Source organism: Periplaneta americana, chromosome 6 (assembly GCF_040183065.1).
Source record: "Periplaneta americana isolate PAMFEO1 chromosome 6, P.americana_PAMFEO1_priV1, whole genome shotgun sequence".
Classification (NCBI taxonomy): domain Eukaryota; kingdom Metazoa; phylum Arthropoda; class Insecta; order Blattodea; family Blattidae; genus Periplaneta; species Periplaneta americana.
Genome location: NC_091122.1, coordinates 76,566,122 through 76,585,903, shown reverse-complemented (window position 1 = coordinate 76,585,903; position 19,782 = coordinate 76,566,122). Strand labels below are relative to the sequence as shown.

Here is a 19,782-nt window from a genome sequence, read left to right as displayed (position 1 = left end):
CACACACACACACACACACACACACACACACACACACACACACACACACACACACACACACACACACACACACACACACACACACACACACACACACACACACACACACACACACACACACACACACACACACACACACACACACACACACACACACACACACACACACACACACACACACACACACACACACACACACACACACACACACACACACACACACACACACACACACACACACACACACACACACACACACACACACACACACACACACACACACACACACACACACACACACACACACACACACACACACACACACACACACACACACACACACACACACACACACACACACACACACACACACACACACACACACACACACACACACACACACACACACACACACACACACACACACACACACACACACACACACACACACACACACACACACACACACACACACACACACACACACACACACACACACACACACACACACACACACACACACACACACACACACACACACACACACACACACACACACACACACACACACACACACACACACACACACACACACACACACCCCCCCCCACCCTACCACCTTGGGTGTGTGCATGTGTGTGTTTTTTTATCCTCGCATTTATTTTTCGCAATTTCTGGCTTCTGGTATAAATAATGGCCAAGCTGTGGCATAAGGAATATAGGTGCAAACAATAAATTAATTTAAAAACAGCAAACAATAAAAGTTACTTACCGGTATTTATGTCGCCTTTTTGTTCTCCAGGCATTGAAATTATTTAATCTGCATTCCACTCTGATAAAGCCAGATTGTGAGGACCACAACTTTGATGTGACTTCAGAGATGAAATTGGACGAAACTCCTGTGCCAAAGAACTTTCCCATGGTGAAGTGTGAAATTGAGGTGAGTGGGGTTAATTGGGCGGACTAGCTGTTTTGCATCTACTTATTCTTCAACTTTTTAACTTGTATTTGTTCATCAGACACCATCTCCATATAACTCTTCCTCAGTGTTGTTTTCCATATCAAAAGCACAATTAACTAGTGATTAGTGATTAGATATTTCTTTATTTAACATAGCCTAGTTATGAACTTTGATTTGTTTCTTTTATTTTGAAATAAGCTTCTTCCAATATTTTATCTTTTTCTTGGATTATATAGGGAATGGTGTAATCAATGATAAATTTTAATTTAGATTTACTGTTTTTTGTTACTCATACCTTAACTTTGCATTTTGCCGTTACTGTACAACTGTTCGCAGTGTTTCCTGACATTGAATTCAGGCACTTATATTTTCAGAATATTAACTTAATTGTTCCTTTGTTCAAATACAGTAGGCTTATATCATAATAAAACAGGATTTGGTTACAGTCTTTAAATATGGAAGAATTTACTTTCTTTAGTATGTCTGAAGCTGAAAGCTTTGTAAGTTCCCACTAATGAAGTAAGTGTTTGTTAAATGTCGGAAAATTGTAATGACCTATTTCTTCATTACGCTGCTAATCCTATCTTTTCATAATTTTAACGTTTATAATTACAGTTTTCGTAGGTATGATGTGATGTTCTACTCAGTGTTGATGTTTATTGTACTTAGAGTAAAATTAACTGGTTTTTGTGACTGTGACCAAGGAGGGACTTCATATTCTTTAACATTATATGGTATATGGTTTATTCTCACTCTAAACTCTGGTCCTGCTGGCCCTTCACTTTTAGTATTCGGGCCAGCAGTCCCGTTCATACACTATTTACAACTTATACACTACCCGATGTTAATGACCGACACCTATTCATCATTTCATTGTTCATCCACTATGTCTTATTATTATTATTATTATTATTATTATTATTATTATTATTATTATTATTATTATTATAACTATTTCTTACCAATGTTTATTATTGTCACACTAACATTAGTTATCCAATTTTCATTATTTACTTTCATGTTGTTTTATGATCTAGATATTAATGTAATAACTATGTAAGCAAATGTATTTAATTAGAATTAGAGTCTGGCTGGGCGGAAGAGAAGGCCTACTGGCCTTAGCTCTGCCAGATTAAATAAATAAATTATTATTATTATTATTATTATTATTATTATTATTATTATTATTATTATTATTATTATTATTATTATTATTATTATGTCTTTCATGTTCGTTCACCACACTTACTATATTTCTACGTTTATTAACTATTTCTTCTTTCCTTCTAATCCTACCTTCTACTATTTCCTATTCATAATAAAAACATAACAATTTCTTTTACTACTCCGCATTCTCACAGACCCTACTTATTTACAATTACACTACAATCATATTACTGTGCTATAGTCTTAGCTAGGCCTACCCTATTATTTACTTCACATCTATTTATATTACTTCTTTGTCCTTCTGATACCTATCTAGTCTAATCCTACTTTTAGCTCCTCTACTCTTACTGTCTTTACAGTACGTCCTACTCATTCCCACTAATTAAATAAACTCATCATGACCCTTCTCCTCATACTTAAACACTCTTCATCCATGTTCACTGCACAATTAATCCTTCAATCCATTAACACACCATTTCCTTAGATTATATGATGGTTTATCCTTGCTGCTCCCCACCCTATTTCCTCTATCTGCTCTATTTACCTTCTCTATACTTTCACTTCTTATCCCTAACCCCTCTTTCTTATTCCTATCGGCTTTCTTGTGCACCTTAACCTTTCGCACCTGTTGACTGACATTGCCTTTATTTCTTTTGCTGACACCACAAACGTCTACATTACCGCTCTCATTCACTTGACACATTACACTCTTATTGTGACCTTGTGGTGACATCACTACACATTTCCTCATGTGTCCATACCACTTTTCCCCTCTCGACCTCTCAAGGTCTTCCCTCTACCTTCTCATTTTGTCATCAAAAAGGCCGGGGTCTTCGTTCTGCCGCATGCTTCTCGATCGGAATTTGCTGCACTCAACAAAACTCCAACTTCCGCACTCACTTGCATGTCAGGTTCTTGCTCTTCACTCCTTCGTTCCTAGTACTAATTGAGTTTTTCTTCACTATCCCCATTTCTTTATCCTTAATAATTTTTATTTTTCCTTTGTTTATTTTCACCTATTCCAGATTTATTCAGGTTTTAACATTATGCTAATACATAAACTACTGCACACATGAAAAAAACCGATATTTTTATTTATATGTACTGTACTTGACGAACCAAAGCGAATAATATCAATACAATTGAAATGGGAAATGTAAATATTTACTCTTCTCGAAATTATTGACAATTATTGACTATTGTTCCGATTGTAACTTTAGCTGCATTCAAAGAATTAATTGCTCTCCTGAAGCATCGAAATGAAACGAAGTTCATTAACATTTTTTACTCTTTTTTTTGTAACACTTACCTCTCTAAAACTAGGTATATTTCCACCAATCACAAAATGAATTTGCAGCTATGTACTTGTAGGAGTTTCATTGTCAAAACAAAATTAATGGTTCACTGAACTTATAAACATTTATATGGTTAAGTACTCTTTGTCCCTTGTGGCAGCTCACGAATAGTGAGAAGATTTCTAAATTAAATTGAAATTACATTATTATATTGCAGACTTCATTATGATTATTTAATGTTTAAATCTTTTTAGTTTTACTTTTACTTGCCTCAGATTGGTTTGAAATTAATTTTAGTTTTTGAGAGACCTTTCCAGATGACGAATATAACTTGAACGATTTTTGGAATTTGAAAAAGTAGTAATACTACTGAAAGATCATTTCAGTTGTTTCTATTGGGCTATTTAGCAGAGTGTATTTTTTCGATGAATGAGAAGCTGACTGAACGCAATATTGTGCGTCAAATATTTTCAAAGAAACAAAAATTAGAATATACATCACATTAGTCAGAAATGTGCTATCAAACTATAATCCCGAAATTCATAAAATTAAATGATTAGCATCTTTATTGAAAAATGTTAATTACATTGCCTTTGGGTAACATAAATAATCAGTATGTGTTTAAAACAAAGTAATTTCTGATTGGGTCAGTCCTGATAAGAATATAAAAGGGAAAGAAATGAATGTGACATTATAATTATATTTTTCTTACAGATTAACATTGAAAATATCAATGTTTATATATTTTATGGTAAAATATAAGACCTCCATTGATCTCGAATTTGCTGATTATTCTAGAAACGTTTGTATGACTTGGTGTCGGTCTTATTGGACATTCCTCAGTAAAATTCTTACATGCTGTACCTGCACAATTTCCAGTATAATAAACATTTAATATTGTGAAAATTTTTTTTATGGAATACATTATCTGAAATTAATAAATAAGCCATAAACAAAAATATCTGTGATCCATGAGCAACTATGAATGGTATGCAGTGTCATTGGCAAATGCTTTATATTAATTGTTTAGACATTATATTATAATAGAGGTAGGTATGTCCATGTTGGTGACCAGAGAATGTGATGGTGATTCCCAGTCATTCCTTCAATAGCAGTTAGCTCATTTCTTGATCTGTGGGAAATGGGATAACCCAATGGAAATCTGCCCTTAGGACTGTCTACATTTGCAAGATACTATGCTTGAACTGAACGGGTTTCAAATTCAGGTCTCCATCTTTGAAATTGATGGACTAGTTACTGAACTGATGGTGCATCACTTCTTTTCTTATTTACTCTTTCAGGAAGATTCTTATGACTTAGATGGAGTGAAGAACGAGCTGAAGCAGGAAATCACTCCAGATGAAAGTGAAGAAGTGTTTACTGAAAGGTGAGTTTAGTGTACGATTCTTCACTGCTTCAGTTGATTACTGATGGATGATTTAAATTTATAATGTGTTACACCATTTACTTCCTCAAATATGACGGTAATTTTTTATTGAAATTAACAGGTAGGAAGAGAATTGGGGGCAGAAGCTATATTAAAACTCTTCATAGCTTTAAAAATTAAAAGTATTACTACAACTGCTGCTGCTGCTGCTTCTGATTTCAAGCGCTATGTTTGGTTCATGTTTGTCGAGTGTGATAAGAACCGAAGTCTCCTTTGAAGAAGCGGATCTATCCTGCTCGCCTGAAGCTGCTCCTTCAAGCTCACTGGCCTCTCCTCCCCTTTCATTATTTCATGCTTTTAACTGCGTATGGATTTTAGAACAAATCTTGTGAAGTTTTATTTATATGTAAGGACAGGTAATTTTTATTACAAAATAATATTAACCATCGACAGAAATATACTACATATAGGTAAATCACAATAGGTTTTAAAAATGCGTGACAGTTGTTACTATACCATTTACCGACAGAAAGTAGCTATTAATTACATTCTTCACATAATATTCAAATAAATAACGATTGCTCGGTAACAATAGATGTGTGACTATATGAATGATGACAATATTATAACATGAACACATAACATAAAATAAATTGTTGTTGTTGTTTTCTAATGCCAGCCATTTGACAATAAAGTCATTTGACCTCTTGCACTTCAATATTTTTCAAAGATATTATCATGGCCAGCCACTGAAGCACAGATTTTGAGGTGTTCCGAATCCATTTCTTGGTTTGAGTTGCACAATGGGCAGTTAGGGGACTGATATATTCCAATTCTATGCAGGTGTTTGGCCAAACAATCATGGCCTGTTGCCAATCTAAATGCAGCTACAGACGATTTTCGTGGTAAATCGGGAATTAACTGTGGATTATGATACAGAGAGTTCCATTTTTTCCCTTGAGATTGTGTTATCAAATTTTGTTTGTTGAAGTCTAAGTATGTAGATTTAATAAATCTTTTCACAGAGTAATACGTAGATTTAGTAACAGGTCTGTAAGTAGCAGTGCTGCCCTTCTTTGCTAAAGCATCCTCATTCTCGTTTCCCAGGATTCCACAATGGGATGGTATCCATTGGAATACAAATCTTTTATTGAGTGATATTAATTGAGAGAGCATTTTAGTTATTTCTGCTGTTTGAGATGAAGGTGTTTGTTTAGAGACTATTGATAGAATAGCTGCTTTAGAATCTGACAATATAACTGCATTCTTAAATTTATTGGTGTGGCATAGAAGATTCCTGACACTTTCACTTATTGGAATGATTTCTCCATCAAAACTTGTTGTTCCATACCCAAGATATCTATAAAGTGAGAAGAGACAGCACGTAACACCTGCACTGGCACGTTGTTCTCTGGAGATCAAGGATCCGTCAGTGTATAAATGAAGCCAGTTTTGTGGAGGGTACCTAATATTAATTTTCTCTGAAGACAACTGTTTCAGTGTTTACTTCTGATTTCAGTATTTCTTCTGTTAAATTTAGATTATATTCTATATTTAATAGAGTTAAAGGGTTCGGTTTAATTTGTAAGTTTTCTTTTAAATTCGGGATATTGATATTCTGTTTTAATTCTTGAACAATGGATATGAAAATTTTTAGAGTTTTCAATCTACAGAAAGGACTGTATGAATGCCAATTGTTTCCTGGTAATCTGATAAGTTTTTCATATTGAATATTTTTCACTCCGATAAACTTACAGTACCCTACCTGTTAATAAATAGAAAAAATCACTTCATTTTCATACTATACATGATTACAACTTTTACTGTTATATCCAACCAAATGATATACTGTTATATCATTTTCATAATATTTACTTAATTATAACATACTAGCCAGCCTGTTAAATAAAATAAATTACTACATTTTAATACTACATGTTATCGTCGTGCATGACAGACATTATGTTCGGTTCACTTGGTTGAGTAATTATGACAAAGTTCGACATTTGCCGATGGTCACTTTGCAAGAGGAGGCCTGTCATATTATGAAAATATTTGCTGTCCTCTCCTATCCCTTCATGCTTTAACCACTTGAGGATTTGAGCACACATCTTGTGATTAGTTTGCCTATGAAATAAGACGAAGTTTGTAAAATCTTGGTTGGTGCTTTCATGTTCGAACATTGCAGGACATTATTTTTAACTGCTTAAGGATAGAAGAGTAAAGGAAACCCTGGCCATAGCGGCGGAACGCGGTAACCTGACTCGGGTTTCCAACTAAGCGCGGCATGGGCACCGGCTATTAAATTTCTCACCGCCCGGACGACGGGCCGTCATCAGCAGAGGATACATGAGAACTCGTCCGCCTAGCCCACCGTGAGACCCAAGGTCATTCAGCCGAAAAGCACAAAGCAAGATGACACGTCGGCCGCGTTCTCGCCGTGGTCCACACTAATAACAGCCAATCGGTGCACAGCTCCTCGGCTGACTCCTCCCTCTGGCACTATAAATTAAGGAGCTGGGTACTCTCAGATATCATTTAACCCTGAAGATGAGGAAGATGAACATCCTCGAAACGTCGGTGGATCACCAACTTATGACCTCGCTGGAAGCCCGAGAAAATTTCGAATTATCACGTCGCCAGGAAAGCTTCAGTAGTTATAACAACAATAGTCCACTGCTGTGGAGTAACGGTTAGCACGCTTGACTATGAAATGAGTGGGCCCTTGGTTCGAATCCTGGTTGGGACAAGTTACTGTACCTGATTGACGTTATTCCGGGATTTTCCCTCAACCCACTGAGAGGCTGTTTGCTCCCCTGTAGCGTTTACATCCGTGTTAGAAGCACAATGTATTGCAGTGACTGTAGTTATTGCATTTCTTCTGAAGAGAAGAAGGCAGAAAAGAAATAAAACTATCTGGGGAAAAACCTTGGATATCACGTTGGAACACGCATAGAGTTTACTTGTGCCTTGTCAGTGATTTATGGATGGAAGATGCAATTCAGTTATTTTCTTAGGATGTCATCATCAGAAATAGAAGAAATACTGTGATCGAACCTGCAATTGACAAAAAAGACACAAATATGATTGCTATTAGTATACAGGGACCACTGTTGGTCACATTACACTTCCTAGCAACATGTTTATACTCTAAACATATTATTTTATTGTTCTTAATGTAAGAAATTTTGAATGATACATACATACATAATATTCTGCCAAATGGCAGATCTTTGACTGCAAACCCAGCAGTCTCCAATCTTTCCTATTTCCTGCCTTCCTCTTTGTCTCCTTATATGATCCACAAATCTTAATGTCGTCTATAATCTGATGTTTTCTTCTGTCCCAAACTCTTCTCCCGTTCACCATTTCTTCAATACATTCTTTAACATGTAATTTCTTTTTCTCTTCTTGATCAGTTTCAGCACAGTTTTTTCTTCACCCACTCTTTCCAACACAGTTTCATTTCTTATTCTGTCTGCCCATTTCACAAGCTCCATTGTTTTCCATATCCATATTTCAAATGCTTCTATTCGCTTCTCTTCATTTCAACTTATTGTCCATATTTCTACCCTGTACAACAGTCTTGCGATGGTGACTAATATTTGCGGACGAGAGCTATTTTATGCCCACTGCGCACGCGTGGAGCTCTTTTACCTGTAAACATTCCTAAAGGATGTACAGATCTTAGAACACAGCACATCATGACGGAACGGAAGCGCTTAAAGCTATCAAGGAAGAGTGGAAGATACAATATTTATGCTTCGAACATGGTGATGAAGTCCAATGTTTGTTGTGTAAAACAAATATCATTTGAAAAAGAGCAACATAAAACGGCATTATGAGAAGCAACATGAAAAAAATATAGGCATTATACAGGAGAAGAGAGAACTAAATTCATTTCGGAATTGACATTGAAGGTAAATTAATTTACATTTGGGTCAGCAGATAGTATCTAGATTCCTTTTATTTCTTTATTTTAAATGTGTTATTGATATTTTATTTGTTGCTTGTTTCTGGAGATCTACTTTTATTAGACTACGTGTTTCTTTAATTTAGAAATAACATTTTATCTTTGATTGCACTTTAACTTATACTATTACTAAACTCAAAATGCTGATTCACTTTTATTCCAATAACTATTTTCAGGATTTTTAGCAAATATGAACTAAACATTTTGAAAAATTTGATGCAAGGAGCGTTTTTAGTAACGTCAATATAAAATATACTTAAAAATATAATTTCAAAACCATTAGACCTAATTGCACAAAATTTTGTACAGATAATATTATTATAGATCTGTTTATATAGTTTAAATTTAACAAATTTTGACCGAAATTGTGGAAGTTTTAAAATTCATACATATCCCCTTAAATGATTGACCCCTGAAATTACGATGGCTTTCAATATCTTAATTTAATCAATTTTTTTTTTCGTATTACGTGCATCTCACAAATCACTTTAAGAAAACTCATTACATAATCACGACTGGAGAGTACGGACTACATTTTCGCAATCACACGATCAGTATACTCTATTTCAATCAATATTGCCATTATTATTTTTTCAACAAATACTCAAAAGTACTTAGAGATCACACACATCAAGCAGGTAGACCCTATTAGTTTCTCCTAACCAATGAAGTGAAGTATTTACATAATAAATAATTGCTTTTAACAATAAAATGGTTTACATACAATTACTTTTCCTATTTCTCTTTTTGTTCCTAAAAACCCTTCCCTTTGCGATTTGTTTATATATGTACATGTATATTAAATAACTGAGTAATTAGCCCTATTACATAGCCAGAAATTTAGTGACGCAAGTTATTGTAGTAATTGCTGCCTTTATTCGCTGCATGTGCATGTACATCCCTGTTGTCTACGTTACAGTGGATGCGCTATGTGCTCGTGATCAAGGTCGAGCTCTTCTACCATGATTGGTAGCTAATATCATCTCATCCCTGCTGTACAATATCACACTCCACACAAAGCACTTCATTAGTCTGTTGCTTTGTTCTTTTCCAGACGTTTTCTATTAAAAGCTTCCTTTTGTCATTGCTATCCCCCTTTTGACTTCCTGGCAGCAGCTCATGTTACTGCTTATAGTAGTACACCCCAAGTATTTGATGTTGCCCACTTGCTCTACTACCTCATTTAGTATTCTTAAGTTTACCTTCTTTATTATTCTTCCGAAACCATGGCCTTCGTCTTGTTTGTATGTGTCTTCATCCCACACTGCTCACAACTGTCATTTAGCTCCACTAGCATATCCCTTAGTATAGTCTCTGCTATCAGTGCCATATCATCAGCAAGTCTGATGCACTTTATTCTTCTTTCTCGTACTATTACTACTCTTCCCATTTTCTGAAAACAGCTCTTCACTAAATCCTCCAAGTAGATGTTGAACAGGGTAGGTGATAAAGACCATCCTTGTTGTAGTCCTCTCCCTATTTCACTTCCTTCAGACAATTCTTCTCTTATACTGACTTCAAGTCGTTATTTCATATAAAATTACTGAACAACCCCCTCTCTTTCCAATCCATACTTACTTTGTTAAGGATTCCCATAGTTTATTTCAGTCCACTCTATCAAATGTGTTTTCCAAGTCCACAAATACTATACAGGGTGAACCGTAAGTAATGTCATTAATTCTGGTGGATCATTCCTTTAGTAAAGACTAACAAAAAAGTCAAATACCATTTTGCTATATTGTGAATCATTTTTCAGAAAAACGTACATTTTAAAATACGTAAATTATAACATTGTGCAACGCTGTAGCCAGGAGTGAGTGCACGTCAAGATTATGTTGCTCTGAATACGTAAGTGCAAAGTCAGGGAGGAACATAAACTGTTGAGGAAATGAAAATGTTCCAATATCTGTATCACGGTTCATAAGAGACTATAGTTTTAATTTTTGCTCATTATAAATACAGTATGTAATATTTAAACAGAAAATCGAAGTGAATATCTGCTCAACATATAACTGAGAAGTTTCGGCTCTTAGCATGCGTTGTGTGGCATTCTTTGACTTGGAAAAAACTTGAATTGCTCAATTATATGTCCTTCATTGTACATTGTTTTTAAACGCGTAAAAAATACAGATGGTATACTGTTTAATTTTTGTGTTTAAACTCTATTTGAGAAGAGAGAATGAATACTGATGATTTCACGTTAAATAAAATATTGGAAAATTGAAAATAATCCCTAGAACCTAATTTTAATTAAATGTTCAGAGAACACAGACAGTAAGATATGCTTATCTCAAAATAAATTTAAAAGATTAAGAAATATTTTTACACTCCCATTTCAATTGAATGTTGTAGAGAACGAAAACAATAATAATACTGAATAACTCTTCTCGGGTTCTCAGCCAGGTGAGTTGGAGATTAGCTTCCAAGCTTTCGACGGCTAGCTCTGCCATCTTCTTCAGGGACGAAGTGAAGAAGATGGCAGAGCTAGCCGTCGAAAGCTTGGAAGCTAATCTCCAACTCACTTGGCTGAGAACCCGAGAAGAGTTATTCTACATCAAACGCCGGGAAAGCCTCAAGTCATACAATAATAATGCTTATGTTATGGTATAAAAAATAAAATTTGAAAACATTTAAAACTGTATAGGCAAAAATAAAAATACGATATGCTTTTTACGTTAAAGAAACAAAATTAAAAATTATATTCTTAAACTGTTTCGATTTCATTTTAATTAAATATTCGGTGAATACAGGGAATAAGAAAAGCTTATTTTATGTTATACAAATCAATTTAATTATTTATAACAACTCCGTTTATCATACTGCAAGCATTTTCTTCAACCAATTAGAAATAGTTCCCTCCTAATTTCATTTTCAAAGTGCTAATGGATAAACTTACATACAAGAAATCAAATTTCCTGAGACGTCTTTAAAATCAATCATGTGTGTTATGTTTACATTTCTTGCTTTCTCATCCGTCGTCTTGAGCATTCCAGCTGTTCAGGGTATCTGGTCTATTACACGTATATCTGCCCCTCCCAGCAGCAACAATCTTTGCACAGTTGCCTCACCGTATTACCACAGTCTAGTATATACAATCACGAAGCTTGAGTTGATGAGGATACTAGGAACAATAGACTGTGCCGGTACTATTTCGCATTGTATGTGATGACGTGACAGTAGCGATCCTAGTGGTTAGCAACTATCTATGGATGCATATTCCCTACTTATTGAGCTTCGTGACTATATACTAGACTATGGTATTAAAAGGTAAAGGTAAAGGTATCCCCGTAACATGCCATGAAGGCACTTGGGGGGCATGGAGGTAGAGCCCCATGCTCTCCATACGTTTAAAAATTCATATGCAGAACGAAAACTTACATCTGTTCAGATCAAATTCTACACATTTAAAGAACAAAACTGAAATTATGTTAATCGGTTATTATCATAATACACTGCTCTCTTAAATTTACTGAGCATATTGGGAATTAATTCAATAGCTTTCCCAAAATACACTATGAAATGTTTCATACAAAATATATTTTTTTTCTCGAAAAGCAAGCGAAATCGAACAAAATTGAATTAAACATTTTTGTTTTAAATATCTCAAAGAATAAGCCCTTAAATTATTGACATTACTTACGGTTCACCTTGTATGCACTTCTTTATTCTTCTCTAGGTATCTTTCGTCGATTGTGTCCAATTGTATCTCTCATACTTTCTCTTCCTGAAGCCAAACTGATCTTCTTCCAAGTGTCCTTCCATCTTAGTATATGAATAATAATAATAATAATAATAATAATAATAATAATAATAATAATAGTAATAATGTAAAAAAAATAACATTAATAGTTCCTTCTTATTGTTTTACCTCCTCCACTGACACCTGAACCATCTCAGCAATTTTTGACAATCCTGATTTCTCAGGTCCTTATTCTTGTAATTATTCTCAAACACATTTCACAAACAACTTTCCAGTTCATAATTTTATTATACATCAATCAATCTCTTCGTCTCTTCCACACTCCACAGCTTCTTGCTATGTTTACATGGCGAGAGTTTAGAGAAGAGAGCTAGAGAGCATAGCTGAGTATCATCGTGTAAACAGTTTTGAGAGTAGGTATCTCGTTGACTCTAATATCTAAATAGAGAGACTAAATAGAGCAGTCATGAAAACTGCTCTCACCGTGTAAACACTCTGCACAGAGAACTCGCATATGCTGTCAACTCTCATTATAGCTACTCTAAATTATTATTCAGCCGAGTTGAACTTTTTCAGTAACTCTCTTGCAGAAGCAGTGGAAATGGCAGCCAAGAAAGAATAGTACAGTATATATTTATTTAACCTCGTAGAGATACAGCCATCAGGCCTTCTCTTCCGCTCTACAAGGAGATTACAACTACAGTATTAAGAATACAATTAAAATTATAATTACAATTAATGGAAAAGATGAAGTATGGAAGACACAAAGAGATTGATTGAAATATGTGAATTGGAAAGTTGTTTGTGGAATGTGTTTGACTAAATTATTACAAGAATAAGGACCTGAGAAATTGAGCATTGTTAAAACTAGCTGAGACTGTTTAGGCGTCTGTGGAGGAGGTACAGCAAAACCTCCATAATCTCCGGTTAAGTAAGAACTGTTATTATCGTTATCATTATTATCATTATCTTCACTATTATTGTTATTATAACCATTCATTTGAAGTGGAATATTTTCTGTATTCCTTTACTGTTGATAATGAATCATATTTAATGATAATAACCTTCAACTGGTACATTACAAAAAATCACATAACTGGTACATTGGGGTCTGTACCTGTATATGTTAACAACGATATACTTATAATCAGACTGCAGCGCAGGGCACCGAAATATATTAAGTTACGAACACACGGGCCATTGTGTTGTGTAGATTGAGGGGAATGGGAGATTGCAGTTACTCTTTGCCTCAACATGTAAACATTCAGTCACAGTAAGACACAAAATAAATGTTCATGTTTACAAATAGCTATATTATATATAGTGCATTTCTAGTACAACAAATAAATGCCTAACACTACATGTTTCAATTTACATTATACTATACAAGTTGTAAAAATATAAAATAATCATTTATGTGTGAGCAGAAAAGATAAAAATATACAGTACTTACATAAAATATATTCCTTCACAATTCAGTACCCCGAATTACAAGGTACATTCACAATGTATCAAAAGAAAAATATCTCCTACTTTCACTCAGAATAACTTTTTTCAAGAAATGCTAAAGGATGGTGGCATATACCAACATTATACACAAATCTCGATTAAATTCTTTTCATATTTTATGTCTGATTTTAATGTTGAAGGCCAATTTTGACTGTATAATTAAATATTTTCCATGTACCTTTTTTTATTACACTTCTGAAAGAATCGAGTTCTGTCTGTTCTTATGCTTGTTTAACAATTTGCATAATTCAGTACTTTTTCCTTTAATAAGAAAATAGTCCTTTCCGAACTTCTCTATAAGTTCGTTCTGAAGGGAAGGCTTGGTGCTCTTAATTTTCGACATGTTCCTCAGTAGTGTGAATTATAAAACAGCTAAATTAACAGTAACACAAATATGCATGTAAAAATAAATAAATAAATGAAAAGAAATAAAATATATTTGTTTACTTACAGGATCTCAAGTACATGTGGTGATTGCAAGGACGCACGCCAAGCAGAATTAGAAAGGCGATAATATAATTTCTTACAAAACCTACTGTACTTTCATAGTGCCATTCTACCGTATGAGTCATGACGTCATGGATACTCCATGGGTACCAAAATTCAGTCTCGGGAAATGGTGACTCTAGTCCACAGTCTGCTTATAATTTAACAATAAGAAATAGGCTCAACTATTATACTGTATTAATAGAACCATTATAAACACAATATAATGAAAGAAAAATTGTGGTTTTTCATTCTTTAAACACTTGGTCTCTTATGAGTAGCTTAAACACAATCAATCATTTTCACTGCAAATCCTGCATACTTTTTTTGACATTGGAGATAAATTGGAGCAAGGTTATTTTGTTTTTCTCTTCAATTTTGGGGGTCACAACGCACATCTTCTTTGTCGTCGTCTTCTTCTTCTTCTCAAGAACCACTTCTTCAGCTGTATCCGTTTCCTCTCTTTCATCAGGAAGTCTCAGAATTCTCCTTATATTCAGTCTCAATTCTAGAGGTAAGGTGCTTGCTAGTCTTCCTTTTGTGTGGCGCTCAAACAGAGACGTGGCTATGCTTTTCATGAAATATAACAGAATCACGATAGCTCCTGAATAGTACATAAGCATTTACAATAGTACTTATGTCAAGAATAGTGAAAAAGATCGCCATTGGCCATCTTCTTGTGCGCCTACATGAGTTATAATTTACACATTTTTTTATCAAGACTATGAACTCTGCCCTTCTTGCAATTATAGTATTCTATACGAAGAAATAAGTAATGACTCGCCCAATAATATTAGTAATGCAGTCAGGTTACACAGACTGCTGACACACTGATAAGAAGGTAGATGAGTGCATGTGTTATAAAAACGCATTGACAGCTTGTCCTTCTCTAAATGCTTTCTCACAACACTTCCTCTCACTCTGAACTGTCTGCACCATGTAAAATGTCTGGAGAGTAGCATTAGAGTTTAGAATTATATAATTCTAATGAGAGCTTGCAAATGGGTTTAGAGAAGATATATTCTGTCACCGTGTAGACACTTCGTTAGATAGCTCTCCCAATACTTCAGATCTTCTCTTGCTCTACACTGTCGCTGTGTGAACATAGCATTCGCCACCATTTCCACTGCTTCTGTCGCGAGAATTAATGATAAAGTTCAACTCAGCTAAATAATTTAGAGTAGCTGTAATGAGAGTTGAGAGCATATGCGAGTTCTTTGTCCAGGGTATTTAAACTGCGAGAGCAGTTTCCAAGACTGCTCTATTTAGACTCTCCATTTAGATATTAGAGTCAACAAGATACCTACTCTGAAAACCATTTACACGGTGATACTCAGCTATTATCTCTATCTAGCTCTCCTCTCTAAACTCTCACCGTGTAAACGTAACATAAGATATGTAGTACTCTATATGCTATTATGCATAATTTCTATTCTACGTAAAGATTATTTTTTGATCCTACAGAATACATCTGTTATGGTAACAATTAATATTAGAGGAGAATAAGCTGCAATGTTACTTAAACTAAGTCCATTTTGTGCAACGATTGATATAATTTTATTTGAAATGTCCTCATCACGCTCATTACTGTCTTCATAGAAGTATAGAATATTGCTACACTTTCCATGTTTTACACAAAAATGTCACCACTAATGGAAATGCTTCCTTATTTGACGCATCTGAACCAATTGAGAATGGGGTATTTTTTTCAGTTGTTCAAAAGCTTTTCCTGTGAGAATAGTAAAATAATGCTTGTAACTAGAGCTTCACTTTTGGTTCGTGCACAACTTATTTTTTTCGCTACTGGAGAGTCATTGAAAACACAAGAGTAAAGTTTATTATCACAATCTTGTGAATTGTAGAAGTGGTGATGTTTAACACCATGAAATGTTAAAGCCAACTCAGTTACTGTAACTTTATCAGGTTCAACTGAATATCGAGGGGCATAAATTTCAGAATAGAATTATTCCTTCTTTGTACTCTGTAATGTTCTTTGTAAGCCACCAGTGTGACTCAGTTGGTTAAGGTGCTTGCCTTCCAGTCTTAAGTTGCGCTTGGGCGCGAGTTTGATCCCCACTTGAGCAGATTACCTGATTTGCTTTTTTCTGAGGTTTTCCCCAACCGTAAGATGAATGCCAGGTAATCTGGCGAATCCTCGGCCTCATCTCGCGATCACCAATCCCATCGACGTCAAATAACCTAGTAGTTGATACAGCGTCGTTAAATAACCATTTTATATACTTCGTACCTCTCTGATTCCAAATGCTTATTAACAACTTTAACGCCATCATATTTTACTGTAAATGAAACATTGCACAATTTACACCTGCAAGAAAGTTCATCCTCTTCTTTTTCTAGCCAGTCCTTGTATGATTTGTCAACTATTCATCACGAAAAGAACTAAAGTATCTGCCGGACTCATATTGAACACAACACAATACAAAAAAAAAACTCGCACGAATTCCTGCACTTCACATAACAGACTGCACTGTAAAACTGTAAGAACTGACTTGTGAAGGATCGAGGAAGCGAATATCGAGTTTTAAATTTGAAATTGTTGCATTGTTACGCATTAAGATTTCGTTAAAATACTGCTACAAAATATTTATGCATTATCATCAGATCAAAATTATCTGTTCTAATTTTCTATTTACGTCATCTTTCACTGTTGGTTATTGTTGGCGTAGTGTGAGAGACTAGTGTCTGGTTGGCTAAAAGAGAACTGCACTGAAACTTCAATCCTACCACAGAGGCTCACTTTTAAAGTTATCAAAATTATCTGTTCTAATTTTCTATTTACGTCATCTTTCACTGTTGGTTATTGTTGGCGTAGTGTGAGAGACAAGTGTCTGATTGGTGAAAAGAGAAGCATGCTGAAATTTTAATGCTACCACAGATGCTTACTTTAAAAGTTATATGCTTGCGTCATTGTAAACCTGACACAGATGGTCACTTTTAAAGTTATTTGATGGCTAGTGCATTTTCACTACAACATTGCTAATTATTAACATTTCAAATGCAATTTCCCTGGGAAAGGTTTCCTTTCGGCTGGAGATGGATTCATAAAACTGGGCATTCCTGGCGGCGTCCATACATGCGGCAACCCTAACTTTAGGGCCTACTGCCACTATGCATACTGTAATCGATGCTTTGTAGTTAGAAGCTAGGTTGCTGGTGATGAATCCTTCAAGATATTGTAATATGTCATTAATATTAATATAGGAAGATAAAATTTAAATCTTCCATGCAATGAAATGAGCGAGAGCCTGAAACCAGCTATTGGACTCTAGTGTTTGTTGATTTTTGTACATTATATGTTTGTATGAATGCTTATTTATTTTGGCCATTTTATAGACTTATGGTATATTTTTATTATAGTCTTCCAGATATCCATGACATCACTGTATCTTCAGAGTCCGATGATATTGCACATGAAGACCATGTGACTATAAGTCAGGGTCACAAGAATTCTGTTTCCTTGGCAGAAATTGTTGGGTCTAATATACAAGAAAAACAATTGAAGTGCGACGTTTCTGAAAAGTGTTCCTTGCTCTCGGCAAGTTCGAGAAGGCATGTAAGCAGTAAGGCTTTCAAATGCAATATCTGTGGGAAGTGTTTCTTACAACACAGTAATCTAAAACGACATACACGTCTACACACAGGCGAAATGCCATTCGAGTGCGATGTGTGTGGGAAGTCTTTTTCACAAAAAACGAATGTGATAAGTCATGTACTCTTGCATATTGGTGAAAAACCAGTGAAATGCAATGTATGTGGAAAGGGTTTCTCGCATTGTGGTCACCTAAAGACCCATGAACGCCTTCATACTGGCGAAAAACCTTTCAAATGCGATATCTGTGGAAAATGTTTTTCTCAGTCCGGTCAAGTGAAAAGCCATGAGCGTCTCCATACAGGCGAGAAACCATTCAAATGCGATGTTTGTGAAGAGAGTTTTTCACGGTCTTGTGGTTTAATACGCCATAAACGTAGGCATACCGGTGAAAAACCATTCAAATGTGATGTTTGTGGAAAGTGCTTCACTGTGTCGTGTAACCTAATAAACCATAAACGCCGGCATACGGGCGAGAAACCATTCAAGTGCGATGTTTGTGGAAAATGCTTTTCGTTGTTGGGCACGTTAAAAAGTCATCTACGTCTGCATACTGGGGAGAAACCATTCAAGTGCGACATATGTGGAAAGCGTTTCTTGCAGGCTAGTCATTTAAAAGGTCATGAACGTCAACATACTGGGGAGAAACCATTTAAATGTGATGAGTGTGGAAAGAATTTTGCACAGTCCGTAAGTTTAAAAACGCATAAACGTCTTCATACTGGCGACAAGCCATTCAAATGTCATGTCTGTGGTAAGTGCTTTTCTCAGTCTAGTGCTCTAAAAAGGCACGAAAACCAACACTCTGGTGAGAAACCATTCAAGTGCCGTATTTGTGAAAAGTGTTTTTCACGGAAAAGTAATCTGGAAAGTCATGTTCTCAAGCATACAAACTAGAAGGCATTCAGATGTAATGATTTGGTAAGTTCCAAACTACATGTTCTCCTACAAAGCGGGGGAAAGCTATTGAATTGGTGTATCTGTAAAGTCTTTCTTGCGATATGCAATTTAAAGGTGCATCTACACGTTCAACTTTACACATTCAAGCAATACATGTAATATTGATATTTAATATTAATATATATGCAGTGAAGATGACGTTTAAAACGGCGTACCATGTATACTCAAAATCTTCAAGCATCTTAAATGAACGCGCGTTTTGAACTTTATTTTTTTAATATTCTTCCCAGATTGCATGCATACACGCATGGAAATTTGAACCATGTAGATGCGGCTTTAAATCGTGAGATGCATCTTACTGGAAGAAAGGCATTCATATGCGATGTTTAGTAAGCATTTAAAGTGATTTGTAAATTTTAGGACGTCATTATTTTGGCGAGAAAACTTTCAAATGCTAAATCTATGGAAAAGTGATGAACGGAAGTGAGACAAATTTTTAGGCATGAATGCCAGTATAATTACCTAGAACACAAAGTACTCGCATTCGGCTGTCATTAACTTCTATAACGTCATTCCTGGATAAAGAAGTGTAAGTGGTTTTCCATCGACAGAGCGACATGTCTCAATGGCTTTTTTACTCTGTTATTTAACGACGCTATATTAACTACGAGGTTATTTGACGTCGATGTGATTGGTGATAACTGGATGATATTTGGCGAGATGACGCCGAGAATTCGCCATAGATTACCTGACATTGGCCTTACGGTTGGGGAAAACCTCGGAAAAACCCAATC

The 19,782-nt window shown here is 35.2% G+C and overlaps 1 protein-coding gene across 4 annotated transcripts in view; it reads left to right on the top strand.

Annotated features, from left to right (window-relative positions):
* The window catches only part of LOC138701428 (zinc finger protein ZFP2-like), a 202,605-nt gene that overhangs the window by 52,039 nt on the left and 130,784 nt on the right, over nt 1–19,782 (top strand). For 2 of the 4 annotated variants that reach the window (XM_069828296.1, XM_069828293.1), the window contains exons 3-5: nt 803–940; nt 4,725–4,810; nt 17,857–19,009. In XM_069828296.1, coding sequence (XP_069684397.1) covers nt 803–940; nt 4,725–4,810; nt 17,857–18,985 — 1,353 coding nt within the window. In that variant the 3' untranslated portion in view covers nt 18,986–19,009. Of the gene's footprint in view, nt 1–802; nt 941–4,724; nt 4,811–4,931; nt 8,963–14,445; nt 14,715–17,856; nt 19,010–19,782 lie in introns of those variants that run through there. The other 2 variants (XM_069828299.1, XM_069828300.1) reach the window with 2 other exon arrangements.